The 27,344-nt window shown below is 46.1% G+C and overlaps 1 protein-coding gene and 1 non-coding gene across 2 annotated transcripts in view; one reads left to right on the forward strand and one right to left on the reverse strand.

Moving 5' to 3' along the window:
• Window positions 1-12,048: 12,048 nt before the first annotated feature.
• LOC126262654 (laminin subunit alpha-1) overlaps window positions 12,049-27,344 on the forward strand; it is a 429,094-nt gene continuing 413,798 nt past the window's right edge. The window contains exon 1 of the mRNA XM_049959424.1: window positions 12,049-12,166. Coding sequence (XP_049815381.1) covers window positions 12,049-12,166 — 118 coding nt within the window. The remainder of the gene's footprint in view (window positions 12,167-27,344) is intronic.
• Window positions 17,826-17,900, reverse strand: Trnas-cga (transfer RNA serine (anticodon CGA)). Its single transcript has one exon. It is a non-coding gene; the product is annotated as a tRNA-Ser (tRNA).

Genomic DNA, 27,344 nt, shown 5'->3' on the forward strand with positions numbered 1-27,344 from the left:
CAGAATATGCCTCTTAGGACACGGGAATTCTATATATAGTGCGTGACGTTGTGGGTTTGACGGATAATAAGGTTATAGTGAGAGAGGAAGCTCTGTGAAGATGTGTCAGCAAAGGTGCTCCCGCTGGAAAGGCGGACTGTTTACTCTGGAGAACAAATAGGTTTATAAACAAGGCCCCGGAGCCCCCACAGTCTGACCCAGCTGCTTCTGGACTGCGTCCCCGATCCTTCCAAGAGCTGGCTTTCACAAACAGCCTCTGTAGTAGGGGATCGTTTTTCCTTTCGATCACAGAAAGAGAAACGTAAAATCACCTAGGTAACTAGATAGCTCCTGGATAATTATTTTCTTGTGTAGGAGGAGGAAATTAGGGTTCCATGTACAATAAGCGCATATCAGGTATTTTCTCGCATCTTCCAAAAGAGGACTTTCTGCCGTTGTTGCAGTATGTATGTTTACTGATAGGTTTCCAGGAATGATGAGGATTCGAAATTTGTAAGGCCGTAACCTAGAAAAGATGCATAAAGGGCAGTAAGTGTCAATCGCGTTTAAGACGCTTTGTTTTGTTCGATCTATTACTTCCGTACGCTTATAGGTAAATCTGAAGCGGAAATTGGCGTTGTATTTAGAAATGGGTGTACGAATGCGCCGGAACTTCAACTAACCCTGTGTGCTTGTCACAGATATTTTCTCGTGTTGTCCGCAGCTCGTGATCGTGCGGTAGCGTTCTCGCTTCCCACGCCCGGGTTCCCGTGTTCGATTCCCGGCGGGGTCAGGGATTTTCTCTGCCTCGTGATGACTGGGTGTTGTGTGATGTCCTTAGGTTAGTTAGGTTTAAGTAGTTCTAAGTTCTAGGGGACTGATGACCATAGATGTTATGTCCCATAGTGCTCAGAGCCATTTGAACCATTTTTCTCGTGTTTGTTATTCGATGGGGAGGGTCTGCTTGTCTATTTATTTTTGAGCCCAAGTACTTAGCATATCGCCATAGTGTCATTATAATTCATAGCCGGTTTATACCAAAATTCAACATCAGACTACGCGTAGCTGTACTTTTAAACATGTAAAGTCAAAACATACATATAAATGTAATTTGGAAAATACTGATTGTTCTGTCTATTCATTACTTACTTTAAGGTCTTGGGAGGGTCTGCTTGTCTATTATTTTTGAGCCCAAGTACTTAGCATATCGCCATAGTGTCATTATAATTCATAGCCGGTTTATAGCAAAATTCAACGTCAGACTACGCGTAGCTGTACTTTTAAACATGTAAAGTCAAAACATACATATAAATGTAATTTGGAAAATACTGATTGTTCTGTCTATTCATTACTTACTTTAAGGTCTTGGGAAATGGCTACTGGCATGTCCCAGCAAATCACCGAATCAGTTGTCTCCAGAACAGTAGTTGCCCAGGAGCAGTCTTCGTCGCTCTGGCGTTTCGTGCGTCCACGACTTAAAACAGCAAGTTAGTATAGAAAGTGAGATGTCACCGATTATTTCCGATAATTCTTGAAGAAATCTTTATACTTCACAGCACAGACTTTTTTTTATCCAATCTGGATACATAATTTTTGAATACAATGCTCAAAGATTTACTTCACTCCAAACATTCTTTAAGTTAAAAATGGCCATAGATGAATTGTCCAGTAGCTGTTTCGAGCGGGGTAATGGGACTAAGAATAAAATACACGCGGGCAGGCAACATGAGAACATTGCTGAAGCGTATTGCATTATAAATGCGGCTTACATTTTTATGTTCCTGTCCAATAAGCAAGAAAGTAAACTAGATTACTTCTGTCCTAACTAACTTGGATGGACGTGGCCTCCGAAATCCGTGACACACAGTTTCCAATTTCATCATTTGCACCAAAGTTGTACCTTTTAGTCTCTAACCGTATTTTTATGGGTGTATGGACGAGCAAGACGAGTCCGTGTAACATTCACGTATTTAACAACTGCTCTTACTTATCCCGTATCTCTAAATTCAGCACGTGCTCTCCCTGATCCGCCTACCAACTTGTCAGTTCTTTATTTTCAACGATCAATCTAACGCGCCCCTTATGTGCGAAGTACTTTCGCTGTCCGAGAAATAAACTCTGATACGTTCCCTGTTTGCATTTCAAACTGCTCTTATTAAGCTTTCCGAGCGAATTTTCGCGTTCCAGTTCCGTCCATATATGTAGCGGCAATAACACACACCATTTGCATACGCTATTGGTATCTCTTGCATGACACCATTTCAGTCGTCTCTGATGCCTCGTTTATTGGGCTCCAAAATTCATTGCTTATTGGTAACTTATTCGCATGCTGGCGAGAATAACACACAACTACTTGCTTACATTTCGATTATTTACTCCTCTCTCAGCAACATATGATCATCACTCATTGTTTTACATCACTAAAATCGCCGCTGTAAGCGCTCTAATTTTCAAAAACATTCGAGAAATTACTAAATTGTATGATACATCAACCTCAGTAACTGGGCGGTCAGTATCAGGCACGCGGAACACCCGGGTATAGTTCCCGGTACTGCCAGAGTTTCCTTTGATGGAAGAAGTGGAACGTGGTGCACTCAGCCCTGTGAGACCAAAAGAGAAGCAAGTAGGGTGGGAAGCGGCGTGGCGGCTCCAACGGAGAGCGGTGTGCTGAACCCGTGTCCCTCCAGAACGACGACACGGCAACCTGCTGGCATCGCGTGGCTGGGGGCCTGATCGCCGAGTTACAGCCGGAAAAAAAAAGCAACAACCATATAGCTTTCTGACAAGCCTTTTTTGTCGAGTATCACATTCCATCACTTTATGTTCCGTCAAGTACTACAACAGTTTAAATTTTGAATATCAGATACGTGTACATAAATATCACTTTGAAAGCAATAATTTCCTCAGCTGTTTGGGTTTCATAAAACGATAAAATTCTTAAAATTGACTAAACTTATTGTGGATTTGTTCGTTCATTAGTACCGTGAAACTTAAATACTGTAATCCACAAAACAGTTTCTTGCTGATCTTAATGTTCGCTGCTAATGTTAACCGTGAGTGTGCCACACGAACCGATTAATAACCAAATAGAATACAGCAACGCTAAAAAGCTCACATAATTTATGAGTGATTAGATACATATTCGCTTTATAAATAATAATTTCTTTTTCTTGCTGCACTTATGTTTATTTTCCTTCCAGACGCATTTCATTTTTTATATTAAAAGGATCTTCACTTGTTTTGTAGTTACTTGTTTTTCTAGCCAAAATCTTCGTTTTCTCCACCTATGAAAAACCACCACGTTTTCATGTAGAAATCTGTTGGATTTGTCATTATCTATCTGTGTGTACGTGTTATGAGTAACTACTGTGTCAATATTCTAATAACAGTGGTAGTGTGCATGCAGATACTGCAATACATTTTTTTCGTCACGATACACATTTAGTTTCGTTCAGTTAAAATATCCCCAATGGCCGCCTTTTGCTCTCGATGTCATTCTTCTCGTCCGCGTACTGTACCGTGCGTGGTAACGATGGCTGACACACCCACACTTGACTCTATTTCCACGTCCCAACCCAATATTACCCGCCAGAATAAAAGATAAATCTTTACTACAGACAGAGCTGCAACACTTTGAGAGAAGGGGAGCCTCGCCGAAGAATTACAACACCTACAAATAGTGTTCCGAAGGAATGGATACTCAGATTCTCCAACTGAGCCGGTATTGTAGTCAGAATCAAGAACCTGAGAAAGACGTAGAGAGGTGCTACTTTATGCTGGTAGCAGATTCACAGATTCATGCGGAAACATGGCATGCAGTGTATTTCATCCTCGTCAACTAAGATAAAAATCTTATTTGTAATGTCAAAGACTATCTAGATTTCTGAAAACTGTGTGTGTAGCGTATTCCTTGCAAATGTATCTTGTCTTAAGTCGGGTGAACAGGTTGAGGAGAGATGCAGCGAACGTCAGCGATACACGCGACTAAAACAATAAAGCAAGTCATCTGTCGCCGAGCACTGGATCGAATATGATCACGAATCCAAGATTGGAGGAAGGTCAGGATCGCTCGTAAATTTTTAATCTGTTTATTGCAGATCTATTTCAGCTACTGTGTAGCTATGTGCAGTTATATCCAAGTCATGATGACTCATCGTAAATAAAACCGCACATGTTACCACATTGACATTACAGATGACAACTGCTTGTTACCCTGTAATGTAGTTGCGGTAACATGTGCGATTTTATTTACGATGAGTCATCATGACGTAGATATAAAAAGATTAAAAATTTTTGAGCGATGCTGCCCTTCCTGCTATCTTGTATCTGATTAATTCGGTGCTGGTGACCCCGTTGCCAATGGAAAGAAACCTCAAGATAAATATGAATGCAATATTGTGGTGCAAACGTCGAATTTCTGGTACAGCGTAACTATAGACCTTTAGACGTACAATGGTCGCCATACTAACAGTCCGAGATTCTGCTAAAGTTATTGCATTGTCTTGCTGCAAACAAACCCATTTCCTGATTCAAAGTACGTTACGGGCCTGTACGATCCAGCACGACGGAGCGAACGAAATGCGCGTCCTCTCGGGCGCTAGTCATATGGGGACGTCGATATTCCGCAAGACATTTTGTGGCCCTCCAGCAAAGATGGGGGTCACAGTACAAGCGAGGTTTATTGTCTGGCATTCAATGTATTAATATCTCGCCGGCCTTCAATACACCAGAACTGGGAAAGACTGAGAGAATGTGCTTTTTACAGAATATCAATGCGGGCTCTGAAAAACAAAAGGGAATCGAAGGGTGTAGTCGGAGTCGAGGTCACAATTAGCCATCATAAATAGCGGGGCAGGACTAGCAATAGTTCGTAGTCTGGTTGGACTCCAGGCAGCGAGTGGGCTACACATAACAGCACAACTTTGCAGCGTCTGAAGAAGATGACTAGGTCTGTCAACGAATTGTCGGGCATAATACGGATACAATAACTCGGCTGACCACCCGGAAGTACATTATTAACGAGTCGCGCCGAGATAACCTGACAGATCACACCCGTAGAATCTTCCTTTTGTCGTGTGGATGGGGTGTAGTGGCTGCGGCACGAGGACGCCGGCCACCCGATACTGCAGCAGCGGCCGGGGCGCGCGGCCAGAGGCAGCTGGTGGCTGGTGGCGGTAGCTGGCCGCGGGCGGCACAAGGCGCGCTTTGTGGCCGAGGCCGGCGCGGCGGCGGCGCTCGTCGCAGCCGAAGCGGTGCGAAACTGGGCCGGCGGCGCACAAGGCGCGCCCACATGGCGAATCAGGCCCCGCGCTCGCCCGCATTCCGCCTCGGACTGCCCGAGTCAACAAATTTCAGATTCCTCCTCTGCGGACCTCTTCTCCGCCCAGGGCCTCTGTCTAGCATTAAAGTTATAACACCAGATAATGCAATTTTAAATATTCTACGGGCACAATACAGTCGGAAGAATGTGTGGTTACATTTTTACGTGATTTGGGGGAACACAGGGTGCGAAACTGACTGCACTGAGAGGGCATTTCTGGCACAAATAATGGCTCTAATGCGGCTGGCTTGGATCGAACTGAGCTTTGACTCCAGATTCCGGTATATGTCATTCCATAGCGCTTCAACCTATCAGTCATAGTGGCTGGGCAGCCAGTTTCTCGGAAACCGATGACCAGATATTTCAATGAGTGAGAGATCTGGAGAAGGCGCTGGCCAGGGCGACAGTCGAACATAGCGTGCCTCACTCTGCTGCCGTAAAAATGGTCGCCTTATTGACAGTCCGGCCCGAGTCAACAAATTTCAGATTCCTCCTCTGCGGACCTCTTCTCCGCCCAGGGCCTCTGTCTAGCATTAAAGTTATAACACCAGATAATGCAATTTTAAATATTCTACGGGCACAATACAGTCGGAAGAATGTGTGGTTACATTTTTACGTGATTTGGGGGAACACAGGGTGCGAAACTGACTGCACTGAGAGGGCATTTCTGGCACAAATAATGGCTCTAATGCGGCTGGCTTGGATCGAACTGAGCTTTGACTCCAGATTCCGGTATATGTCATTCCATAGCGCTTCAACCTATCAGTCATAGTGGCTGGGCAGCCAGTTTCTCGGAAACCGATGACCAGATATTTCAATGAGTGAGAGATCCGGAGAAGGCGCTGGCCAGGGCGACAGTCGAACATAGCGTGCCTCACTCTGCTGCCGTAAAAATGGTCGCCTTATTGACAGTCCGTGGTTCTCCTATTGTTAGTGTACTGTAAGTACGGATAATTGCCTTGCTTCAAACAAATATACTTCCTTATTCGAGCTGCATGACGGGGCTGCACGATCCTGGACGGCCGAGCGAACGATACGTCCGTCCTCTCGGGTGCTAGTCACGTGCAGTCTTCGAGATTCTTCACGGCACTTTGTACGGCTCTCCTGTACCCATCAATTCCATATTCGCAAGACTGTCGTGAGATCGCGATCAGCAATAGCGAGGAACGATGAAACCCAGTCTCGAAAGGCCATGATCCTGCCGCTGCCAAAATTTGACAACAGCTGGTAGACATGTCTGCTTCTTACACAAGACATAGCATGACCTTATAAGCAGCCAACATGGAGAGGCGATTGCTGACTGGGAAATCTATTCTTCCTAAGTCAATAGTGACCTACGTCGTGGCAGAATATGAGACCGGCTCCTTTCTCATGTATGTCGAGTTCTGGAGGGCATAAAGTCTCTTAGCCGCATTCTTTATTGTACTCCTTTGATTTCATACGCTATGAAGATGGTTATCAGCTCACTCAAAGCAAGGAGAATATAATACTCATTTATTTAACAATCTCGATCACACCGAATGAAGACATACAGTAATCGACGTTCATGTTTTTTGTATGCGCTATTCGCCGTAATCATTTGTGCACGTATCTCCAATAATTTGCTCAGTATTTGCATCATACAGAGCGAACTACATACTTTTTACTCTGAACGATACAAGCATTAAGCAAATGTGCGCAGATATATGCATATGCGACAACGACGAGTTACTCACGAGATTAGGTGGTGTCCGTAAAATGTCGCAATTGTCCATCTAGTTTTCACGCAAAGCGACTGGGATTTTCCAGTCAGTTATTATAAAAAATACGACTACCAAAAAACATTACTACGAATATGACATTATTCACAACGTTAATGTAACTACATGTCTTACTGTAGAACCTGTAGCATTTCACTGCTGGATATCCCGTTAGGTTATAGACTACATAAAATGCTTGTAAGGGTTCAAAAGGTCCCACGAAAGTTACTCCTGGTGACCATCACGGGCTGAATTATGCAGGAAACTCTGTAGTCCAACCTAGTAAGGCAGCAACACACTCGAGAAGCGTATGGCATCAACTTGAGCTCGCAGTGTGTCATGCTGACGGATGGGAGATGGGAGCCAGTGACTTACCCCAAACCTCCTGCGCTGTGTCTCTAGTGGAAGTACTACTATGGGTCTTGTGTGCCAGCGCCTTGTGAGCCAATAAACTCTGCACTGTTTGGATGTACGTCGCTGTTGTAAGCCCACAGGACTTACATTCTCTATACCACCATCAAAACATTTGTAACTAGTTATTTGTAATAGAATTATCACTATTCCATGTGGCTCTCAACAGCAAGCCACTTCGACGAAAAAAACCTGTGTACCAAAAATGGCTCTGAGCACTCTGAGACTTAACATCCGAGGTCATAAGTCCCCTAGACCTAGAACTACTTAAAGCTAACTAACCTATGGACATCACACACATCCATGCCCGAGGCCGGATTCGAACCTCCGACCGTAGCAGCGGCGTGGTTCCAGACTGAAGCGCCTAGAACCGCTCGTGCACACCGGCCGGCTCAAAGCTGTATATCATTCGAAAACTTAACTAGAGCCTTTCTGCAGTTTAGCAAGCAAGCAAGCACTCCGTCCTCAGGCCACAGGTGGTCCATCGGGACCATCCGACCGCCGTATCTTCCTCAGCTGAGGATGTGGATGGGAGGGGCGTGTGGTCAGCACACCGCTCTCCCCGTCGTTATGATGGTTTATTTATTTATTTTTTTGACCAGAGCCGCTACTATTCGGTCGAGGAGCTCCTCAATTGGCATCACGAGGCTGAGTGCACCCCGAAAAATGGCGACAGCATATGGCGGCCCGGATGGTCACCCATCCAAATGCCGGCCACGCCCGACAGGCGCTTACCTTCGGTGATCCGACGGGAACCGGTGTATCCACTGCAGCAAGGCCGTTGCCCTCTGCAGTTTACGCTAATGGAAAATATTAGCTAAATGTGAAAGCAAGAGAGCAAGAACGCATATGGACAGAAATACATCATTAAGAAAGGCAAAGCTGTCGTCAGCCTGCAGATTGGTTTGAACATTACTGTACTCTATTACTCTATCAGGTGCAGAGCCATTGCTAATAGTATTCAATTATGCTCCTGCGGTATCTGAACTGCCACACCCAGAAACTCATAGGGAAGTGGATTCCACACCACGGTGCAACTTTGCATTTTTCACATTACCATATCTTACCGTACGTGGAAGAAGCGGTAAGTGGCAGAGAAAGTACTAGGGCCGATCCAGCATTGAATACTGGCCTTTCCAATTTCTGTACTGAAAGTTACCCACTTATCCACCGAGTCGTTGTAAAATGAAAATTATCGAAGTAACTAGCTGCAGCAGCTATGTAGAGATCAAGAGACTGGCCCAAGTAATTAAGATAAACAAGTGAGTTTTGAACGTTTCATAGAACAACCATTGGATGAGGGAAGGAAGAAAAGTAGAGTTTGAGTTAAGCTTCTCATCAGTAGGGCCGGCGGAGACAAGAAACTTAAGATGGGCAAGAATGCGTTTCCTAAAACGATTTGGAAAAAAATACGAGTCAGTCGGGAGGGCATTTCAGTCTCAGTGCTATCGAATACCAGTCTAGTGCCTTAACTGTGGTATCGCCTGTTTCGCTAGTAGCCACTGAAGAAATGTTCAAGACCGGCAGCTATTCATGCATAAAATACCCTCATGTTTCAGGAAATGCATCTGAAAGGTCTCAGAAATTTCACGATCATAAACTAACGGAATCACGACAAATCGAATGATTTCGAATGCTAAAGATCTGAACTATGTATGAAGCTGAAAGTAAATCACGTTTCCGAAAATTGCTTTCAGTTTCCTCTGTTGTTCTAGGACAGCACCAAAAACTAAAGAAGTCATTTACAATGTGGAGGCAAATCAGGTACCTACATACACGTGTTACTAACCAAATACCGTATATTCGATTTTAAACTCCCGTTTCGCAGTCCTACGCGTCGAGCAGTAACCTTTGCGGAGGCGCCGTCGGTGAAATTCTGGTCACGGCGGCGCCGTTCTCGCCACTGAGTGCACAGAGAATGTTCCCTGTTCTCCGAATGCGGTCTTATAACTCACAGTTTCCAGAAGAACAATTACGACGTACGGTTTTTCAGGTGTTATTTCGTAATGCCAGTCTGACAAGTACTAGGCTTGCTACCTGTTTCAGCCTGAAGTATCCATTTCAGGAACAACGCAGCGTAATGATATACCGTCGTAATACTTGCATTCTGAGCACCTCGTAATGCTTACATCAAGTCAGAATCACACGAGGCTGAGTAGCCGAGTTGACGGGTTGTCCAAGTGTTCGGTGTTGAGTGGTAGATCGCCCTCGTGATGGTGGCACGGTTCACTACCGAACTTTAGTGAAATGTCCACACAGTGGCTGAGGTTCCTCGCCGCTACCGGATCCACTCCCAAAACAGTAAAATGTTCACCACACAGCAGTAATTATTAAACATGATTGTTTCCATTTACGGCTATCAAATGATTTATTTTTCATTTATTGCGACTGCAATAACAAGTAATAGTACTCAGTCTCAGGCAAAAGTCTCAAATACAAATACTACACAACCATAAATGCAGCCCCTAGCCCAAGTATCAAGCGAAAACGAACGGTGTCCACACAATCAGATAAAAACCACCGTAGTAATATACTTCTTACGATCTGTTGTATTACTCCAGATTACAATAGTGATAAATAAAAAGTAAATTCCTTGACAGCCGTAATGGGGAACGATAGTGTTCATTAATTACGAGGGGCGTTTGAAAAGTCCGTGCAAAGTCCTAGAGATGGCACCACCGACGCGTATTGAGGTCATGTTTAGTTAGTAGTAGAGTGATTGTCAAAAACTGGACGAAAAAGAATTTCGTGTGGTGATTAAACATTACTTTATGAAAGGCACAACGCCTCAGGAGACTAAAGAGAAGCTTGTTGAACATTACGGTGACTTTGCACCTTCGATTAGAACAGTTTATAAGTGGTTTCAAAATTTTCGTTGTGGTGATATGGGCACAAGTGATGGTGAACGTTCTGGACGCCCTGTGGAGGTTACGACTCTAGAAATCATTGATAAAATCCATGATATGGTGATGGATGACAGAAGAGTTAAGGTGCGTATGATTGCTAGTGCTGTGGTCATCTCGAATCAACGGGTACATCATATTTTGCATAAACATTTGGACATGAGAAAGCTATCCGTAAGATGGGTTCCGCGATTGCTCACGCTTGACCAAAAACGGAATCGTGTAAAGTGTTGCAAGGATGGTTTGCAGCTGTTCAGGAAGAATCCGCAGGACTCTAAGAGTCCTCTCGACACTGTGGATGCATTACTATACTCCTGAAACCAAACAAAAATCTAAACAATGGGTTACCAAGGTAGAATCTGCACAAAAAAAGGCCAAGACCATTCCTTCGGCCGGAAAGGTTATGGCGACTGTATTTTTGGGATTCGCAAGGTATAATCCTCATCGACTATCTGAAAAAGGGTAAAACTATTACAGGTGAATATTATTCATCGTTATTGGACCGTTTGAAAACCGAGCTGCAAGGAAAACGCCGGCGATTGGACCTCAAAAAAGTCCTTTTCCATCACGACAATGCACCAGCACATACCTCAGCAGTTTTTGTCGCAAAATTAATGGTAATAGGATTCCAACTCGTTTCACATCTCCCCTGCTCTCCAGAGTTGGCTCCCTCGGACTACTATTTGTTCCCCAATTTGAAGAAATGGTTGGGGGCACAAAGATTTTATTCAAACGAGGAGGTCATTGCAGCAACTAATAGCTATTTTGCAGACTTCGACAGTTCCTATTATTCGGAAGGGATCAAAAAATTACAACAGCGTTGGACGAAGTGTATAAGTCTAAAAGGAGAGTGTGTCGAAAAATAAAAAAGATTTACCCCAAACACGTAAGTAGTTTTTATTTTTGCACGGAATTTTCAAACGCACCTCGTATATGAACGTTGAGGACCCAACCCACGTAAAATTATACAACATTATTGTTTCCTGATGCAGTCATAGAAGTTTCTCATTGAAAATTGTATCATAAACGATTCCTGGATATAAAAAAGTAGGCGACACAAACCTGTACGTGGACACCATGCATTTTAATAGGTATAACTTTAGTTGAAGTGATACTTTACGTATCATAACTTACGTTATGTGTTAACTGATAAAGCAAATAGTTTGCTACACACGATTATTCGAAAGCAAAATGTTCGTAAATATTAGTTCAATGCTAACTTTTGAAAGAGAAAACTAACAGGCATTATCAGGAGTTACAGATTCCCATCGGGAGTTAAATGCCATTTCAGTTCACTTCTCCCGAAAGTGCTAGTCCAGGAAAAGCTGTTTACATTTACACACACACACACACACACACACACACACACACACACACACACACACTGTGAGCTCAGTAAATATTAGGAGTACTTCGAAGAGCAGCAAGCGGTCGGAAGCCAAAGATATCTTCGCTTTTATGAGACTCGGAGGCAGAGATTACACACTGTTCTAGAGGTTATCGCTCTCGCTGACTCCAATTCACCCCGGAATTAGTAAATAACGCTGCCGACACGGCCGTAAAGCAGAGTATTTCACGCGGCGCCCGGCTGCCGAGCCGCGGGGCCCCCTTGTGGAGGGCAGGGCTCGCAAATAAACAGAGCCGCGCGGCCGGCAGCCCCGCGCGGCCGCTGATGCGTGCGCGCAATGAATGATTCATGAGCCGGCGCGGCGGTAATCTCTCTGGCCGCGGACCGCCCGGGCGGCGGCAGCCGAGCCAGCCAGCCAGCCTGTCCCGGCACCGCCTCCTCCTAAGTCTACCGGGCGCGCTCCGAGGCAAGCCGGCCTGTCTGCGCCTGATGACGCCTACGTGTCGTTGCAAATAATGAGACAAGTAACACGCCTTTTTTCTGGTTTCAAGGAGCGTCACACCGTCATTGGGCACTGCTGGCCAATATAATTACAACACCAGGTAGGGCAGCAAATAACAAGATTTTACTAGTCGTGCGGATACAGAATAGTAACTGAAAACATTCTAAAGCCAAGATTGTATAAATGTTTTTTTTAAATTTAAAACAGCCGATTTCGACATACTTTGCTGTCATCTTCAGGTCTTACAAAAACCTTTTTGTTATGAAACGTGTTTATTTTAAGATGGATGTCACGCCAAGCTGTCATGAGGATAAAAAAACAGCATGATACCTTGGGGAAAGGTCTATCTTAAAATGAAAATCTTTCATAAAAAAAAGATTTTTTAATACCTGAAGATGACAGCAAAGTCTGTCGAAACCGGGTATTTTAAGTAGAGAAATATTTATGCGATCTTGGATTTAGGATGCCTTCATCAAGTAAAACAAATCGCTCGTTCTGTCCTAAAATAAGAAAATTCAAACCGTATAGTAGGAATAACGCGAAATAATTTTATAGAAGATTTGGAGGAATACGGGATGTGAAATTTAGAACATAGAGCTGCCACCTCTAGCTACACCAACGGCTCTAGTCAAGCTGGCCACTGACCTGAGCTCGGATCACATGATGCTTTAACTCAGGGCCAGAATTCATCAATCGTAATGCATGGCGAGCGGTGGCGTGCCAGTTTCCCGGCGAAGCATAATCATATATTTTCACTGGGTCAGAGATTCAGGGTACGGCCTCTGCATCAAGGCAGGTCTAGACAGTGTGGGAAACGTGCGGTTTTGGGTTATCCTGTTGCAAGGTAGCGTCATGGAGAACTCGAGGATAGGTCACAGCCACCATCTTGGTCACGTCAGACACGTACCGGCTGCTTACCAAATTACTGGCTACTTGAATCAGAGGTGATCGGCTTTTTTTTCCCTTTTGTTCCGCCATTTGAGTGTATACATCGTTCAGTCTATTGTACAATCACGATTTCGGCCTCTGGCCATTTTCGAGAACCACAGTGTTGAGCATGATCAGATCTCTATAAACGAAATCACCGTCAAAATATATTAAACTTGGTTATACTAGTATATAATATATTTCGACTATGACTTCTTTCATAGAAGTCTGATCACACCCAACATTGTAGTTCTTGAAAATCGCCACAGACCGAAATCATGATTTTACAGTAGAATAAACAATGCATACAGTCAAATGGCGGAACTTTCATTTACAAAGCATTACATAACTGTAGCCTTAAACCGTGTTGTGTACTCAGCGGTACCTCCATACCATCATACCGATTTCGAATACAATCTGTCGATGTTGTTCTGCTCGGAGGCCTACGCGCTCGGGTACTTCCATGGTGACGACGTGGACAGAACTGAAAATAAGGCGTGGCGTCCAGTATCGTTGCTGTGTGCCACCACTGTCGGTGCAACTCAGCTGCCACGTCAAGGGAAACCGCCAGCTATGATCGCCGTCTTGCCCGTCGGTGATGCTTTTAACGTCATCGCACAATCTGTCCGGTTAGTTGTCTTCTTGCAAACAAGCTCATTTCCTGACTCCAGGTCATGTACATGACCTGTGCTACCTCTTCTCGCAGCTGAGGTACAATGAGAACGCATCCAACGTAAACAATGTAGAATAGTTTTATTGGAAGGTATGTAAACCAAAATACTCCTCCTTTGGAGAAAAGTTAGGCACTATAATAGTTTGCGGAAGTTCGTGATTGCAATGAATTTACACAAGTCTGGACTTAGGCTGAAAATTACAATGACGAATCAGTCACAATTTAATATTCACCTGAAAGCAGAATAAAATAACATGTTGAAGGTCGACGGCCGATACCAAGTTTCTGATCGTCTCCGATGAAGAACCGAAATCCTGGGGCTCCCTCAGTCGGCAGCGGTTGGTGTGGTACGGCGTCGTACGTACAGAAGGCTCCGGTCGAGACTCTGACAGGAGAACTCCAGGTGCAATGGTCTCCTGGCCCGAAGCTCTACGAAATACGCCTCGGAGTGGCGTTACGCTGCAGTAAATACCCAGCCTCGTAGAGATACTAAGGGAACTACACACATGTAAAAAAGTTTTGCCTCACCTCGATTCCGAGAGTTCCGGAACCCGTACAGAAAATTGGAATAGAGATCAACATAAACATCATTTCCGCCCTTTTTATTGCTCATGAAAACAACACATTGCATGTTGTACCACCATAAAGCGAGACCTTCATAGGTGGTGGTCCAGATTGCTGTACTCACCGGTACCTCTAATCCCCAGTAGCACGTCCTGTTGCATTGATGCATGTCTGTATTCATCGTGGCATACTATCCACAAGTTCATTAGGCACTGTTGCTCCAGATTGTCCCACTCCTCAACGGCGATTCGGCGTAGATCCCTCACAGTTGGTTCAAATGGCTCTGAGCACTATGGGACTTAACATCTGAGGTCATCAGTCCCCTAGAACTTAGAACTACTTAAACCTAACTAACCTAAGGACATCACACACATCAATGCCCGAAGCAGGATTAGAACCTGCGACCGTAGCGGTAGCGCGGTTCCAGACTGAAGCGCCTAGAACCACTCGGCCAAACCGGCCAACTATCCCTCAGAGTGGTTGATGGGTCACGTTATCCATAAACAGCATCTTTTCAATCTATCCCAGACATGTTCGATAGGGTTCATGTCTGGAGAACATGTTGGCCACTCTAGTCGAGCGATTTCGTTACCCTAAAGGAATTCATTCACAAGATGTGCACGATGAGGGCGCGAATTGTCGTCCATGAAGAAGAATGCCTCGCCAATATGCTGCCGATATGCTTGCACTTTCGGTCGCAGGATGGCAGTGTCGTACAGCCGTTACGCGCCTTCCATGACCACCAGCGGCGAACGTCGGTCCCACATAATTCCACCCCAAAACAGCAGGGAATCTCCACCTTGCTGCACTCGCTGGACAATGTGTCTAAGGCATTCAGCCCGAACGGGCTGCCTCCAAACACGTCTCCGACGATTGTCTGGTTGAAGGCATATGCGACACTCATCGGTGAAGAGAAAGTGATGCCATGGACGTCGGGAGTGAAGTTGCTCATAATGCAGCCTATTGCGCACAGTTTCAGTCATGACACGACGTCCTGCACGAAAAGCATTATTCAACACGATGACGTTGCTCTTAGGGTTCCTCCGAGCCAAAATCCGTAGTTAGCGGTCATCCACTGCAGTAGTATCCTTTGGGTGGCCTGAGCGAGGCATGTCATCGACAGTTCCTGTCACTCTCTATCTCCTCCATGTCCGAACAACATCGCTTTGGTTCACTCCGAGACGCCTGGACACTTCCCTCGTTGAGAGCCCTTCCTGGCACAAAGTAACAATGCGGACGCGATAGAACCGCGGTATTGACCGTCTGGACATGGTTGAACTACAGACAACACGAGCCCTGTACCTCCTTTCTGGTGGAGTGACTGGAACAGACCGGCTGTCGGACCCCCTCCGTCTAATAGGCGCTGCTCATGCATGGTTGTTTACATCTTTGGATGGGGTTTAGTGACATCTCTGAACAGTCAAAGGGACTGTGTCTGTGATACAATATCCACATTCAACGTCTACCTTCAGGAGTTCTGGGAACCGGGAAGATGCAAAACTTTTTTTGATGAGTGTGTATTTGCGACCGTATACTCCGCGGAGGCGAACAGGTGCTCTGGGCCAGCGACCTCTGGCTGCGATCGCCCTGCCGCCTGCTGGCCTGGGCAGCGGGCGTGATTGAAGCTCTATCGTCTGCTTATTGTATAACTCCTTCAAGGTTAAGCGCTGGTAAAGCACTGCTGTTAGAAAGGTTGCTGGTTTGTACGGCGTACAGGCCATTCACAGCACCGTGCCTGCAAGTTGTGGACGAGCGAGCGAGCAACATGCCTGTTCTGTCGAGCACTTGCACGGGGCCGCTCAGATCCTGTATGAGTATGGCCCTCTTGAACACATCTAGTCCATATTCGCAAGGCAATTGTGACCAACGCGAACAGCAATATTGCAGAAGATAAACAGCACTATTGATTGGCCACGTTCTTGTCGCTTTAGAACTCTGCCACTGTCAGCAGCAGATTATCCACTGATGAGTTGCGAGGTGCAGCTTCGCGGACAGGATGCTTGCTCTGATGCCATTTCCTTGCAAACAGTTTCTGTGACTGCAGATTATACTGGTAATCTGATCTGCGATCGCTATGCGATCAGCATTGATGTGAACGTCATAGCCCCGAAAGGCTGAAGCACAGAGGTGTAAACCTTGACGTCCGCGTCATTGCTGAAAATGAACTATAGGCTGCGTCTAAGACATCTGTACTATCCCTTCTCCCACGAGTGTTATGACAGGCCAGCAAAGCACGCAGGGCCGGCCGGGGTGGCCGGTCGGTTGTAGGCGCTACAGTCTGGAACCGCGCGACTGCTACGGTCGCAGGTTCGAATCCTGCTTCGGGCATGGATGTGTGTGATGTCCTTAGGTTAGTTAGGCTTAAGTAGATCTAAGTTCTAGCGGACTGATGACCTCAGAAGTTAAGTCCCATAGTGCTCAGAGCCATTTGAACCATTTTTTGAAAGCACGCAGGAAAGCATCTGTGGAGTTTGGGATGTACGAGAGAGTTTCTGGTGCATGGAAGATGCCCCTAGAGTTGGCAACATCATTGCCCTCGAAATGGAAGGCATTCTAGCACACAACTTCAATAGGTCAGAAAATTTCAGGTATTGGAACACTGAAGCTTTGCATTATGCAGTTTGGGTCGCCTCGTAAGAGTCTCATCATACTTTTAAAAGAGTGCTACACCCCTTGCCATGGATACGTCTAAAATTTCTGTAATTGTGAAAATATCGCACATGTCCGGATTCATTTAGACTTTCGGTTAGTAGGCTTCGTCCATTAAATATCTCGGTATGTCCCAGTACACTTTAAACAGTAGTACATCCTTTCCTAACTGAGTATTTCTCTGGAAGAAAGACAGCGAAGGGCGTTCTCCACTGTGTCAAAGAGATTGCAGACAGTGCGTTGTGGACGTCAACTCGGGAATACAGCGGCCTCCTCTGTCTCCGCAGACGATGACTGCGGTCTCTAGCTGGACGGTGTGGAATGTGTTAGCGAGCCGCCAAGCAGAGGGTCGGTGATGGCTCAGCTCAGAACGCGAAGCAACTGTCGTAGGCTCTGCAAAGTGCACGCGTGACAACTTTGCTTTCCACAGCCTCGCTAAAATTGCTAGTACGCGATTAATAAGCAAATAACACTTAATTTCCAACTGTGTTCTTCAACGACTGAAAACATATTTTAGAATGACAGTACACAGGGTGTGCGCCATAACTATTTAGAACGTACCGCAGTGGTGTAGAGGGTGTCGAGACGACACTCGTCGTCTATCAAGTCGGGAAACTACCTCAATTCGGTCTAAATCACAACGCATGCGCATAGCACGAGGTTTTCAGTATTCTATCGCTCTCTTCAGGGTATTAATCCCAGAGAAAAATAAATAGGGCCCTTTTTTGTAGGAATTTTAATGTAGAATGAGATTTTCACTCTGCAGCGGAGTATGCGCTGATATGAAACTTCCTGGCAAATTAAAGCTGTCTGCCCGACCGAGACTCGAACTCGGGACCTTTGCCTTTCGAGGGCAAGTGCTCTACCATCTGAGCTACCGAAGCACGACTCATGCCCGGTACTCACACCTTTACTTCTGCCAGTACCTCGTCCCCTACCTTCCAAACTTTACAGAAGCTCTCCTGCGAACCTTGCAGAACTAGCACTCCTGAAAGAAAGGATATAGCGGAGACATGGCTTAGCCACAGCCTGGGGGATGTTTCCAGAATGAGATTTTCACTCTGCAGCGGAGTGTGCGCTGATATGAAACTTCCTGGCAGATTAAAACTGTGTGCCCGACCGAGACTCGAACTCGGGATCTTTGCCTTTCGCGGGCAAGTGCTCTCCCATCTGAGCTACCAAAGCACGACTCACGCCCGGTACTCACAGCTTTACTTCTGCCAGTACCTCGTCTCCTACCTTCCAAACTTTACAGAAGCTCTCCTGCGAACCTTGCAGAACTAGCACTCCTGAAAGAACGGATATTGCGGAGACATGGCTTAGCCACAGCCTGGGGGATGTTTCCAGAATTAAATTTTCACTCTGCAGCGGAGTGTGCGCTGATATGAAACTTCCTGGCAGATTAAAACTGTGTGCCCGACCGAGACTCGAATTCGGGACCTTTGCCTTTCGCGGGCAAGTGCAAAGGTACTGGCAGAAGTAAAGCTGTGAGGAGGGGTCCTGAGTCGTGCCTGGGTAGCTCAGATGGACGTCAGTCTGCGTTCGACAGGGCAGCAGTGCGCACCGCGCTCGGCCGTCCACGCCGCTGCGCGCGCGGAGTGTTTTGTTTACTTCCTCGTCACAGCGCTTCTCAGTCGAACAAGCTGTAATGGCCAACTCTTACAGGAAGAACACTCTTAAGTTCACCTTCTCAAACGAATACGCACGACCCAAAGCACTGGCCGTCGAACGCTTCCTACGCGAAGACGTGAAGATCCCGCGTGACGAACTCATCGGCATACACCTATCGATCATTAGCAGCGTCGTTTATGTTAAGATGACTTCCGACGCTGCCTGCAACGAGATCATTCAAAGGACGCGACACGGACTAAAATTTCGGCACTCCGACGGAAACGTCGGGCCTGTGGATGTCGACCGTGCAGGACTTGGCCTTCGGACGGTCCGTGTATTCGAACTGCCTTTCGAGGTGAATGAAGATTAAGTCATCGCGGCGCTAAGCCCGTTCGGAAAAGTCCAGAGCCACGTAGCCGAGACACGGGCACAGTTTACGACGTATCCGGTGGTTAATGGTGTGAGACAAGTCCGAATCGATCTCAAACGGCACGTTCCATCGTACATTTCTATCGGCGGCTGCCGTGCGGTGGTCATTTACGACGGACAACCTCGAACATGTTCCGGTTGTGGCAAAGAAGACCACGTCCGTAATGAATGCCTGCAACGCCGCATCACACAACTAAGGCCCGACGATACGAACACCGACAGAATCACGACCACCCTTCCAGTCTCCTATGCGGCGACACTGCACGTCCAGCCCTCACAAGACGCCGTTCATGAGCGTCTCTCTGGTCCGATACACCCGGAGGCGTCCCAGCACCTTGACACCGGCGATGCCACCCGTGAACATGTCCAACAGCCGGACACACCCCCGATAGAAGATCACAAGGATACGGCTTTTGTACCGGAACGACGTGACTCTCTTCCTTCCTCAGACACCGAAACTCATTGCCGAAAGCAGAAGTCGCCCAAACGACGAAAAAAACGCCGCAAGACATCAGACTCGACCATTGAGCCCCCTCCGCAGGACGAAGAGATGCCACATCACTCCGACGGAGAACACGATAACACTTTCTCGTCTGCCACGGAGACGCGTCATCCACAAGACGGTGAACCGTCCAACAGAGATAGTGCGCAAACCCCGCGCCCAGAAGCCATGGAACATAGCACGCCTGTTGTCACCGACGCCATTGAGGCGACTCGGCCAGCGCTGCCACCTCTCGCCGATGTCAAACCTGTCGGACACCTTTCATGGGCGGATAACACGGATTTTCCACCTCCATCTGATGCGGAAATGAGATCTGTTTCTCCGTTAGACCAACACTAAAACGGGGGAAGTTTCTACGGCGACTCCTGCGACTTCTATGGACTTCCATTATCCACCACAACAATCTTCACCAGCTACGAACCTATCGGCAGCACGGATCTCCCATCAGGCGTACCGAATAGCTACTATCAGTACTAATAATATCGGCTCCCACGCTAAACTTCAACTGCTCCGTGACACGCTAAGAGCAGCGGACATCGACATCGCCCTGTTACAAGCACTGAGGACAGCGACTTGGACTGGGTGTTAAGGATATGAGACGTACGCCACCCCTGCAGCTATGGAACACTCAGGCGCAGCCATCCTCCTCCGAGAAGGAATTGCAGTTTCCGATGTCGCATACCTCCCAACAGCGCGAGGGGTGGCCATAACAGTTAAAGGACTCAAAATCATAAATCTCTACGCCCCATCGGGCACTGATAAACGGAGGGATCGCTCCCAGTTCTACGCAGAAGATATCACGCCTTTATTCCTCGGTCGATACGATCATCTCATCGTAGGTGGAGATTTCAACTGTGTTCTCGAGCGCACAGACCAATACTCCCATTTCACCACATGTCCCGAACTTCGCTTCCTCGTCCGCCGCCTTTGTCTCCTCGACACATGGCGAGTGGTACACGGCGTCCGCCCGGGGTATACACACATCACGAACCACTCCGCCAGCCGACTTGATAGAATATACATCTCTAACGCTCTAAAATCAGTTCTCCTCGACGCAGAACGTTGGCCGTCTGCCTTTTCGGATCATGACATCTATATCTGTACCATGAACCTACGTCGACAATCTATATGGCGCAGTGCAGGACCTTGGAAACTCAATGTCGCGCTACTGCGGGACCCAGAATGTCGACAACAGGTCACCGACACGTGGCACACCTGTGTTCAACGCATTATGCGTTACGAGACCACACTGCAGTGGTGGTTGCTGTGCGCCAAACCGGCCATCCGACGCACATTGACACACTATGGCAGAGCCAAAGCCAGGTGGAATCACCATACAACTGATTTCTACTATAGCGCTCTACGTGAACTCATGGATCATCCTCCATCCCCGGATCGCCTCAAAGAAGCTCAACGCATCAAGGCAAAGATTTTATCCTTGACCAGATGCCGTCTAGAGGGAGCCATTGTACGAGCCCGCAGCCAAGACAGGATTAACGGTGAAGACCCTTCTATGCATCATATTGTTCAAAATGTTCGTCGACGCCGACAGGCTTTAATGACAACTTTAGACTTACCTGATGGACGACGGCTGACTTCGCAAGCTACCATTGCGGATGCATTCACAACGCACTATAGACTTTTCTACCAAGAAGTACCTGCCGGTGCAGAGGCCATTGCTGAGGTTGCCCAGGAGACACTTGGTACTCTAAACGCAGCAGCTGCAACCCTCCTGACTGCTGAAGTGAGCACCGACGACGTCCAAGGCGCTGTGGCCAAGGGGTCTCTGAATCGATCTCCCGGCCCGGATGGTTTACCTCTCGAATTTTACAGAACCTTCCAAGATTTGATGATGCCACGATGGAGAGACATGTACTGGGAACTTTTGTCCGGCGCGGCGAACCCGCCACCAATGTTCATGGAAGGCTTACTTGTACCAGTCCCGAAACCCGCAGGAGGAACACGACTCGACAGTTATCGGCCGATCACGTTACTTAATTCGGACTTCAAGATTTTTACACGCCTTCTAGCAGTGCGACTCAAACGTGTCTTACGGGACATTGTTTCCTACGAACAAACATCCTTAGGCGGCGATCGTAATATACAGACGGCCCTCAGTGAATATCGAGATGTGATCGCTGTGGCAACACACTCGCGACTGCCAGGCGCTTTAATCTCCATCGACTTCCAACAAGCGTTTGACCGCGTCAATCATGCATTCCTCAACGCAGTGATGGACCGAATGGCAATTCCCCCGACGTTCACGCAAGTGATTATGCGGCTCCTTCGTGGAGCAACGTCCAGACTTCTCGTCAACGGCAGACTTACAGAACCTATACGGATTGAACGCTCAGTACGATAGGGTTGCCCTTTGTCGACGGTGCTTTATGCCATTGCGATGGAACCACTCATTTGCGGATTACGGCGACGTTTGACAGGTATTCCACTCCGGGATCATATGTTCCGCTGCCGAGCTTACGCGGACGACTTGGCCCTCGTCGTACGTTCAGCGGCTGACGTCCAAGCTGCGATGCAGTGGATTACCCGTTACAGTGCAGGGGCAGGAAGCGTTATGAACGTGGCAAAATCATGCGCCATGAAGATCGGCCGCGGCCTTCCCGCAGACAGCGTAGTTCCATTTCAACTGGTGGACACCCTTCGTTGTCTCGGATTGGTGTACACGCGAGACATTCGCCGCACCTCGGCGATCAATTTTCGGGCGCTGCTGCAACGCATCCGGGCCAACATACAAAATCACATACTACGCCCGCTGAATATGTGCCAGAGGGTCACCTTCGTCAATACCCATCTGGCAGCTCGGATACCCCATATAGCGCAGATTCTGCCCATCACTGCGACAATGGCGGCCAGGTTACAGGCGGCATTCGGCTATTTCATTTGTTCTGGACACATCTTCAAAGTCCAGTATGAAGCTCTCACCTTACCGAAGCGGGATGGTGGCCTCGAGCTGGTTAATGTGAGAGCCAGGACTACGGCACTTTACACCAATACTATGCTCCGGTTATGGAAAAGCCAAAATGCTAGTTTTACTGGAATGTTGACCACCGAGCTCGCACCTGTTTCGAGACGCCCACCGACGTCTTTGGCACACATCCCACCTCCGATGTCACATATCGGCCGTTTCTTTTTGGAGTACAGCTACATATGCACCGAGCTCCCCAGGACCAGGAAGACGACCACCCGCGACATCTACCGCCTTCTCCGAAAGTCTCCACCCCGCAACCCCGTCGAAACACGTCACCCCCAGGTTTCATGGCCTACAGTTTGGAAAACGATCCACCAACCATATCACACCACTGACACCACCTCTATGTGGTACCTTCTAGTCAACGGCAAGTATACTACAAGACAGAAACTGCATCGCATCGCACTGGTGGACTCACCCCTGTGCCTCAAGTGCAATGTCGAAGATACAGATTTACATCGTTTTGAGTGTGGGCCAGCAGCAGCTGTCTGGACCCTCGTACAGAAGATTGTGGCTTTCTACCTCCGTTACCACCACATCACGTTTCTCCCACTATGTTGATACATCCCGACACGACCTACTTTCCATCGGCTAAGTGGCACGCCATTACATGGATCAGTGGCATGGCTGTCAACTACCTCTTCCGGGACGACATCGTCGATCCGGCGGACTTTTAGACACGCCTCCAAGTACATCACCACACCCTTCGCCGGCATCGACACTATCGGGCCACTTTCGCGAACTATTTACAGAGCATTTTCACCAACCCGCCTCAAAGCTGGAATCTCAACGAACCGTGCCAGCCCAGACTGGACGATCCCACGTTCCCCTTCAATGATCAATGATAGAATGCATTTTGTTCTACTGGCGCGCCAAAGTGGAGCATGGCGCGGAAAGTATTCCTATTTATTTCACTTCTCTTTTCTCCTCCTCTTCTAAGTTTTTTTTTTCTCCTTACACATGTTTATCCTTTTCACACTTAGCTCTCTATCTGCAGCCTATTTGTTCTCTTTCTCTTGTGCTCAAAAAATTTGCTGCTGATGGTGAGACTGTATACTCATTTATGTTAACAAAAAAAAACAAAAAAATACAAAAGAAGGCCGTTGCGGAAATATAGCTACCTTTTATGTTTTACGTTTTCAAAGGATATTCTGTTATTTTATGAAGAACGTTGTCTTTTATTTTCATACCCAAGAGGTTTTTATTTGTTTATCTAAAAAAAATTTGTAGAGCACTTATATAAAAATAAAAAAAATCAAAGTCGGTAGAGCACTGAGCACTTGACCGCGAAAGGCAAAGGTCCCGAGTTCGAGTCTCGGTAGGGAACACAGTTTTAATCTGCCAGGAAGTTTCAATTTTAATGTAGTTTAATTTCATACTGGGATACCTTTCCGATAGAAGCCACGGTTATAGAGTTGTTAAGAAAAAACATAATGAGTTTCAAACGCAACCCTTTCCCACTCACTTATTACATGTTTCTTTATCTTGACTGACTGAACTATTACGCCGCCAGCTAAATCGTTATTTCATTACCTTTACTAATTTATACTTCAGCAAAGGGTTTACGAAAGAAAAAAAGGATTTTTTGAACTATATAAGAAGTAATTACAGTTACAATTCGATCTAAACATAACCCTTACAAGTGCAGTAGTTTCGTTGTCGCAAGACCATACAAAAAAAGATTTAATTCCTAATTTTATGCTGTTAAAATTCACAAAACTGTGAGGTAAAATTTACACAAACGTTAATTTTACAATTTGTAAGGGCATGACCAAGCCAGTGTTTTAATAGTCCAGTCAATGAAAACCAAAAGTGGTCGAATGTGAGAAATGATTCGTATAGTGGTAGGAGGGAGTGCTGTGAACAACATACCAAAAGTCCTGACTGAAGGGGGATGAGTGTGGGGGGTGGGGTGTGCTATGTTTGAAGATCACTTCTGCACGTTTTTCGTGAATAATTTGAAAACCAGTGGCTCTTGTAAAAACTTTTCCCGCTAAAACATTAAACTACTTTAAATTTCCTACAACAACGTCCCATTCATTTTTTCTCTACGACTAACAGTTTGCTCGAAGAGAGCGACAGAATAATGGAAAACTCGTGCTACGCGCATGCGCTGTAGCTTAGGTAGTGTTTATCGGCCAGTTAGAGGTTGCTCCCCGTCTTGACAGACCAGAATTGTTTTACATCAAATTGTTCGTCTCGACTTCCTCTAGACCACTCTGATACATTGGAGACAGTTATTATTTGCATCAAGTACAGCTGGTTCAAATTGACAGGTTTTTCCTCTCCTGCGTTCCCGACACAAGGACCGAACTAGAGAAATAGCGCGGTTTTCGTCCTTACGAGACGCTTGCTGGACGTTTAGAATTGAAGGGCGGATGTGGGTTAAAGAAAAGAGATAATAGTGAACAGAAGGAGATTATGTATGCCGGCACTAGAGGTGGAGAATATCTATGGAAAATGGAAACATGGGCGGTAAGATGTCCAGTAACAGCGCTGGACTTTGTCAAACAGGTACAAGGTAAAACTTAACTTTAGAATGGCGTCGCTGCCGCGAAAACTAAGTTGCATAGAATAATGTCGAATGGAAAACCGTAGTATAAAAGTATATGAAAATGAAATTGGTGCACGAATTACTACAAGTTATTCATGTCTTGCTGGAATCTCAGATGAGTACTCAAACATGCTGTGCAGAATTCTAGGGCAGCCGAAAAGGCAAACATCAGTAAGATCAAAAGGATGTAAGATTATATTTTCTCTTTTTCTACAAGGTTCTATTTGCAGTTGACAGCAAGTTAAACCTGTTTTATATCGATTATAGATTTTTGGGCTTGAGATGACTGGACATTTACACAGTAATAAAAATGTCCAAGAAAGCATGCAAGTAATGTTATAATGCTACGGAGACGAAAATCAGCCGCTGTCATGGGGAACAAAGCATCTTTTCTGGTTCGTGAAGATAAGGCAAGAGAAATTACAGATGAGCGCCGGAAGTACAGAAAATGTGTACTTTATCAAGACCAATACAAGAAACGCACGGCTAATGTTTCCATTCTGTGGCTACATTCTAGAGCCCATAACGTCACCAAGATCTACACAGCCTTCCTCAAGCATTTTATATGAACTCGACACGCATATCAGTAATCACGACATAAGAAGTACGACATAACTAGAAAAAGTGCTTCATAAATGAAGCAGGGATATTGGGCTGACCGTGTCTCTTACTTATGCGCTCCGTGCTGGAGACGCAAATGAACAATGTGGCTAGAGTTTTTTTCACTTTTTAGTTACTTGAATAAATATATATTTAATACCAGACAACAAGTAAATTATACAAACTTTTCTTAGTATTATAATGCTTAATTCAATCCTCTTGCTCTGCTGGAACGTATATCTGTGGAATTATTCCTTTTCAGCCAAGGTTCCTGAGGTTTCATAAATGCAGAAAGATTCAAAACTGGTCCTTTTGTATGCATTTTTGTGCCCATGTGTGTACCTCCCCATTTCTTCTACCGTGAGAACCGTGAATAAAGGAGACCTTTCAACGCAGCGCCTGTCCAGATGACGTACAAATTACACACGGAACTACGTGACACAATGTTTCGCCATCTCCACTTTAATGACGTGACGGGAGTGGCGACGCATTTCGCAGGAGCCGTGCACGCTTTTCATCGGAGGCAGGCGCGCCAGGCTCCTTTTAAGCCGACACCTAGGTGTGCCCGGGTGCCCGTCCTATAACCAGCAGGCGCGCCGCACCCCGGCCACAGCGCCCTCTCACTCCACGCTTGCCTAGTGCGACGTGAACGTGAGCGAGCTCTCAGGCTGCGCCCCCTGTGTCGATGTCTGCATCCTGGGCTCTCGTTTATTCTGTGTGCAGATAGTGTCTGGATGTTTTCTCGTGTGTTCAGTAGCAGTCACCATTAGTGGACACTCCTTAAATCTTGTTTCTGTGGCGCGTTTCCAGTTCCAACACCATGTAATCGAGCCATAAAATATTATTATGCCTTCAATATAGATTCTACGAAACGAATAGAGAGGAGGAAAAAGAACATCTGAGAGAATTTTTCTTCACTTACTGGTCTGTTGTAAATAACTGAATTCAAAAATCATCCACTGCATTAATTAGACTTGAAACTCCTTTTGCGTTCCTCTCTCCTCCTTCCCTCACCTTATTTGACATCGTCTGACTGGAAATCAAACCTCACTCTAATCCGTACTCCAGCAACAACGAATATTCGTACGACGCTATCCATAAGGTGTAGCACTTACATGTTTCATCTGTTATCTGAAGAGCCGTGGTTTTTTTCCCCCTCACCCACCATCCGTTAGGTTTTCTTGCGACATTCACATAATCGCAACAGGCTATTCGTAAAACTATTTTTTTTCTGATAATTCCATCCAGTTCTTCGCTAATTATTATTTACCCATGAGAATTTTGCTTACGGAAAAATTTCCTTCTTGAAGGAACGCCAAATCCTAAGAAAATAGTGTTGTCCAAAGAAGCTAAAAACATGGCGTAGTTAGGAGTGTACGTAGAAATGGAAACAAAAATTAACATTCACGCAAAGTGAAAAAAAAAAAAAAAATACCGATACGAGGTGTCCCGGGAGCAATCGTCAGTATTCAGGAATATGACAGGAACGATCAATGGAAGCAAAAAATTCTACTAAATGTGAGCTCTAAAATGCATACCTTAAGGGCTATGAGCACTTATTCATCTTCGATTCTGTGCAACAGATCTCTTCTACTCGAAGCTCTTTGCTTTCCATATTTTGGGACGAGGTAGTAGGATGAAAACAAA

This window comes from Schistocerca nitens, chromosome 6, assembly GCF_023898315.1.
Source record: "Schistocerca nitens isolate TAMUIC-IGC-003100 chromosome 6, iqSchNite1.1, whole genome shotgun sequence".
Taxonomy (NCBI): Eukaryota; Metazoa; Arthropoda; class Insecta; order Orthoptera; family Acrididae; genus Schistocerca; species Schistocerca nitens.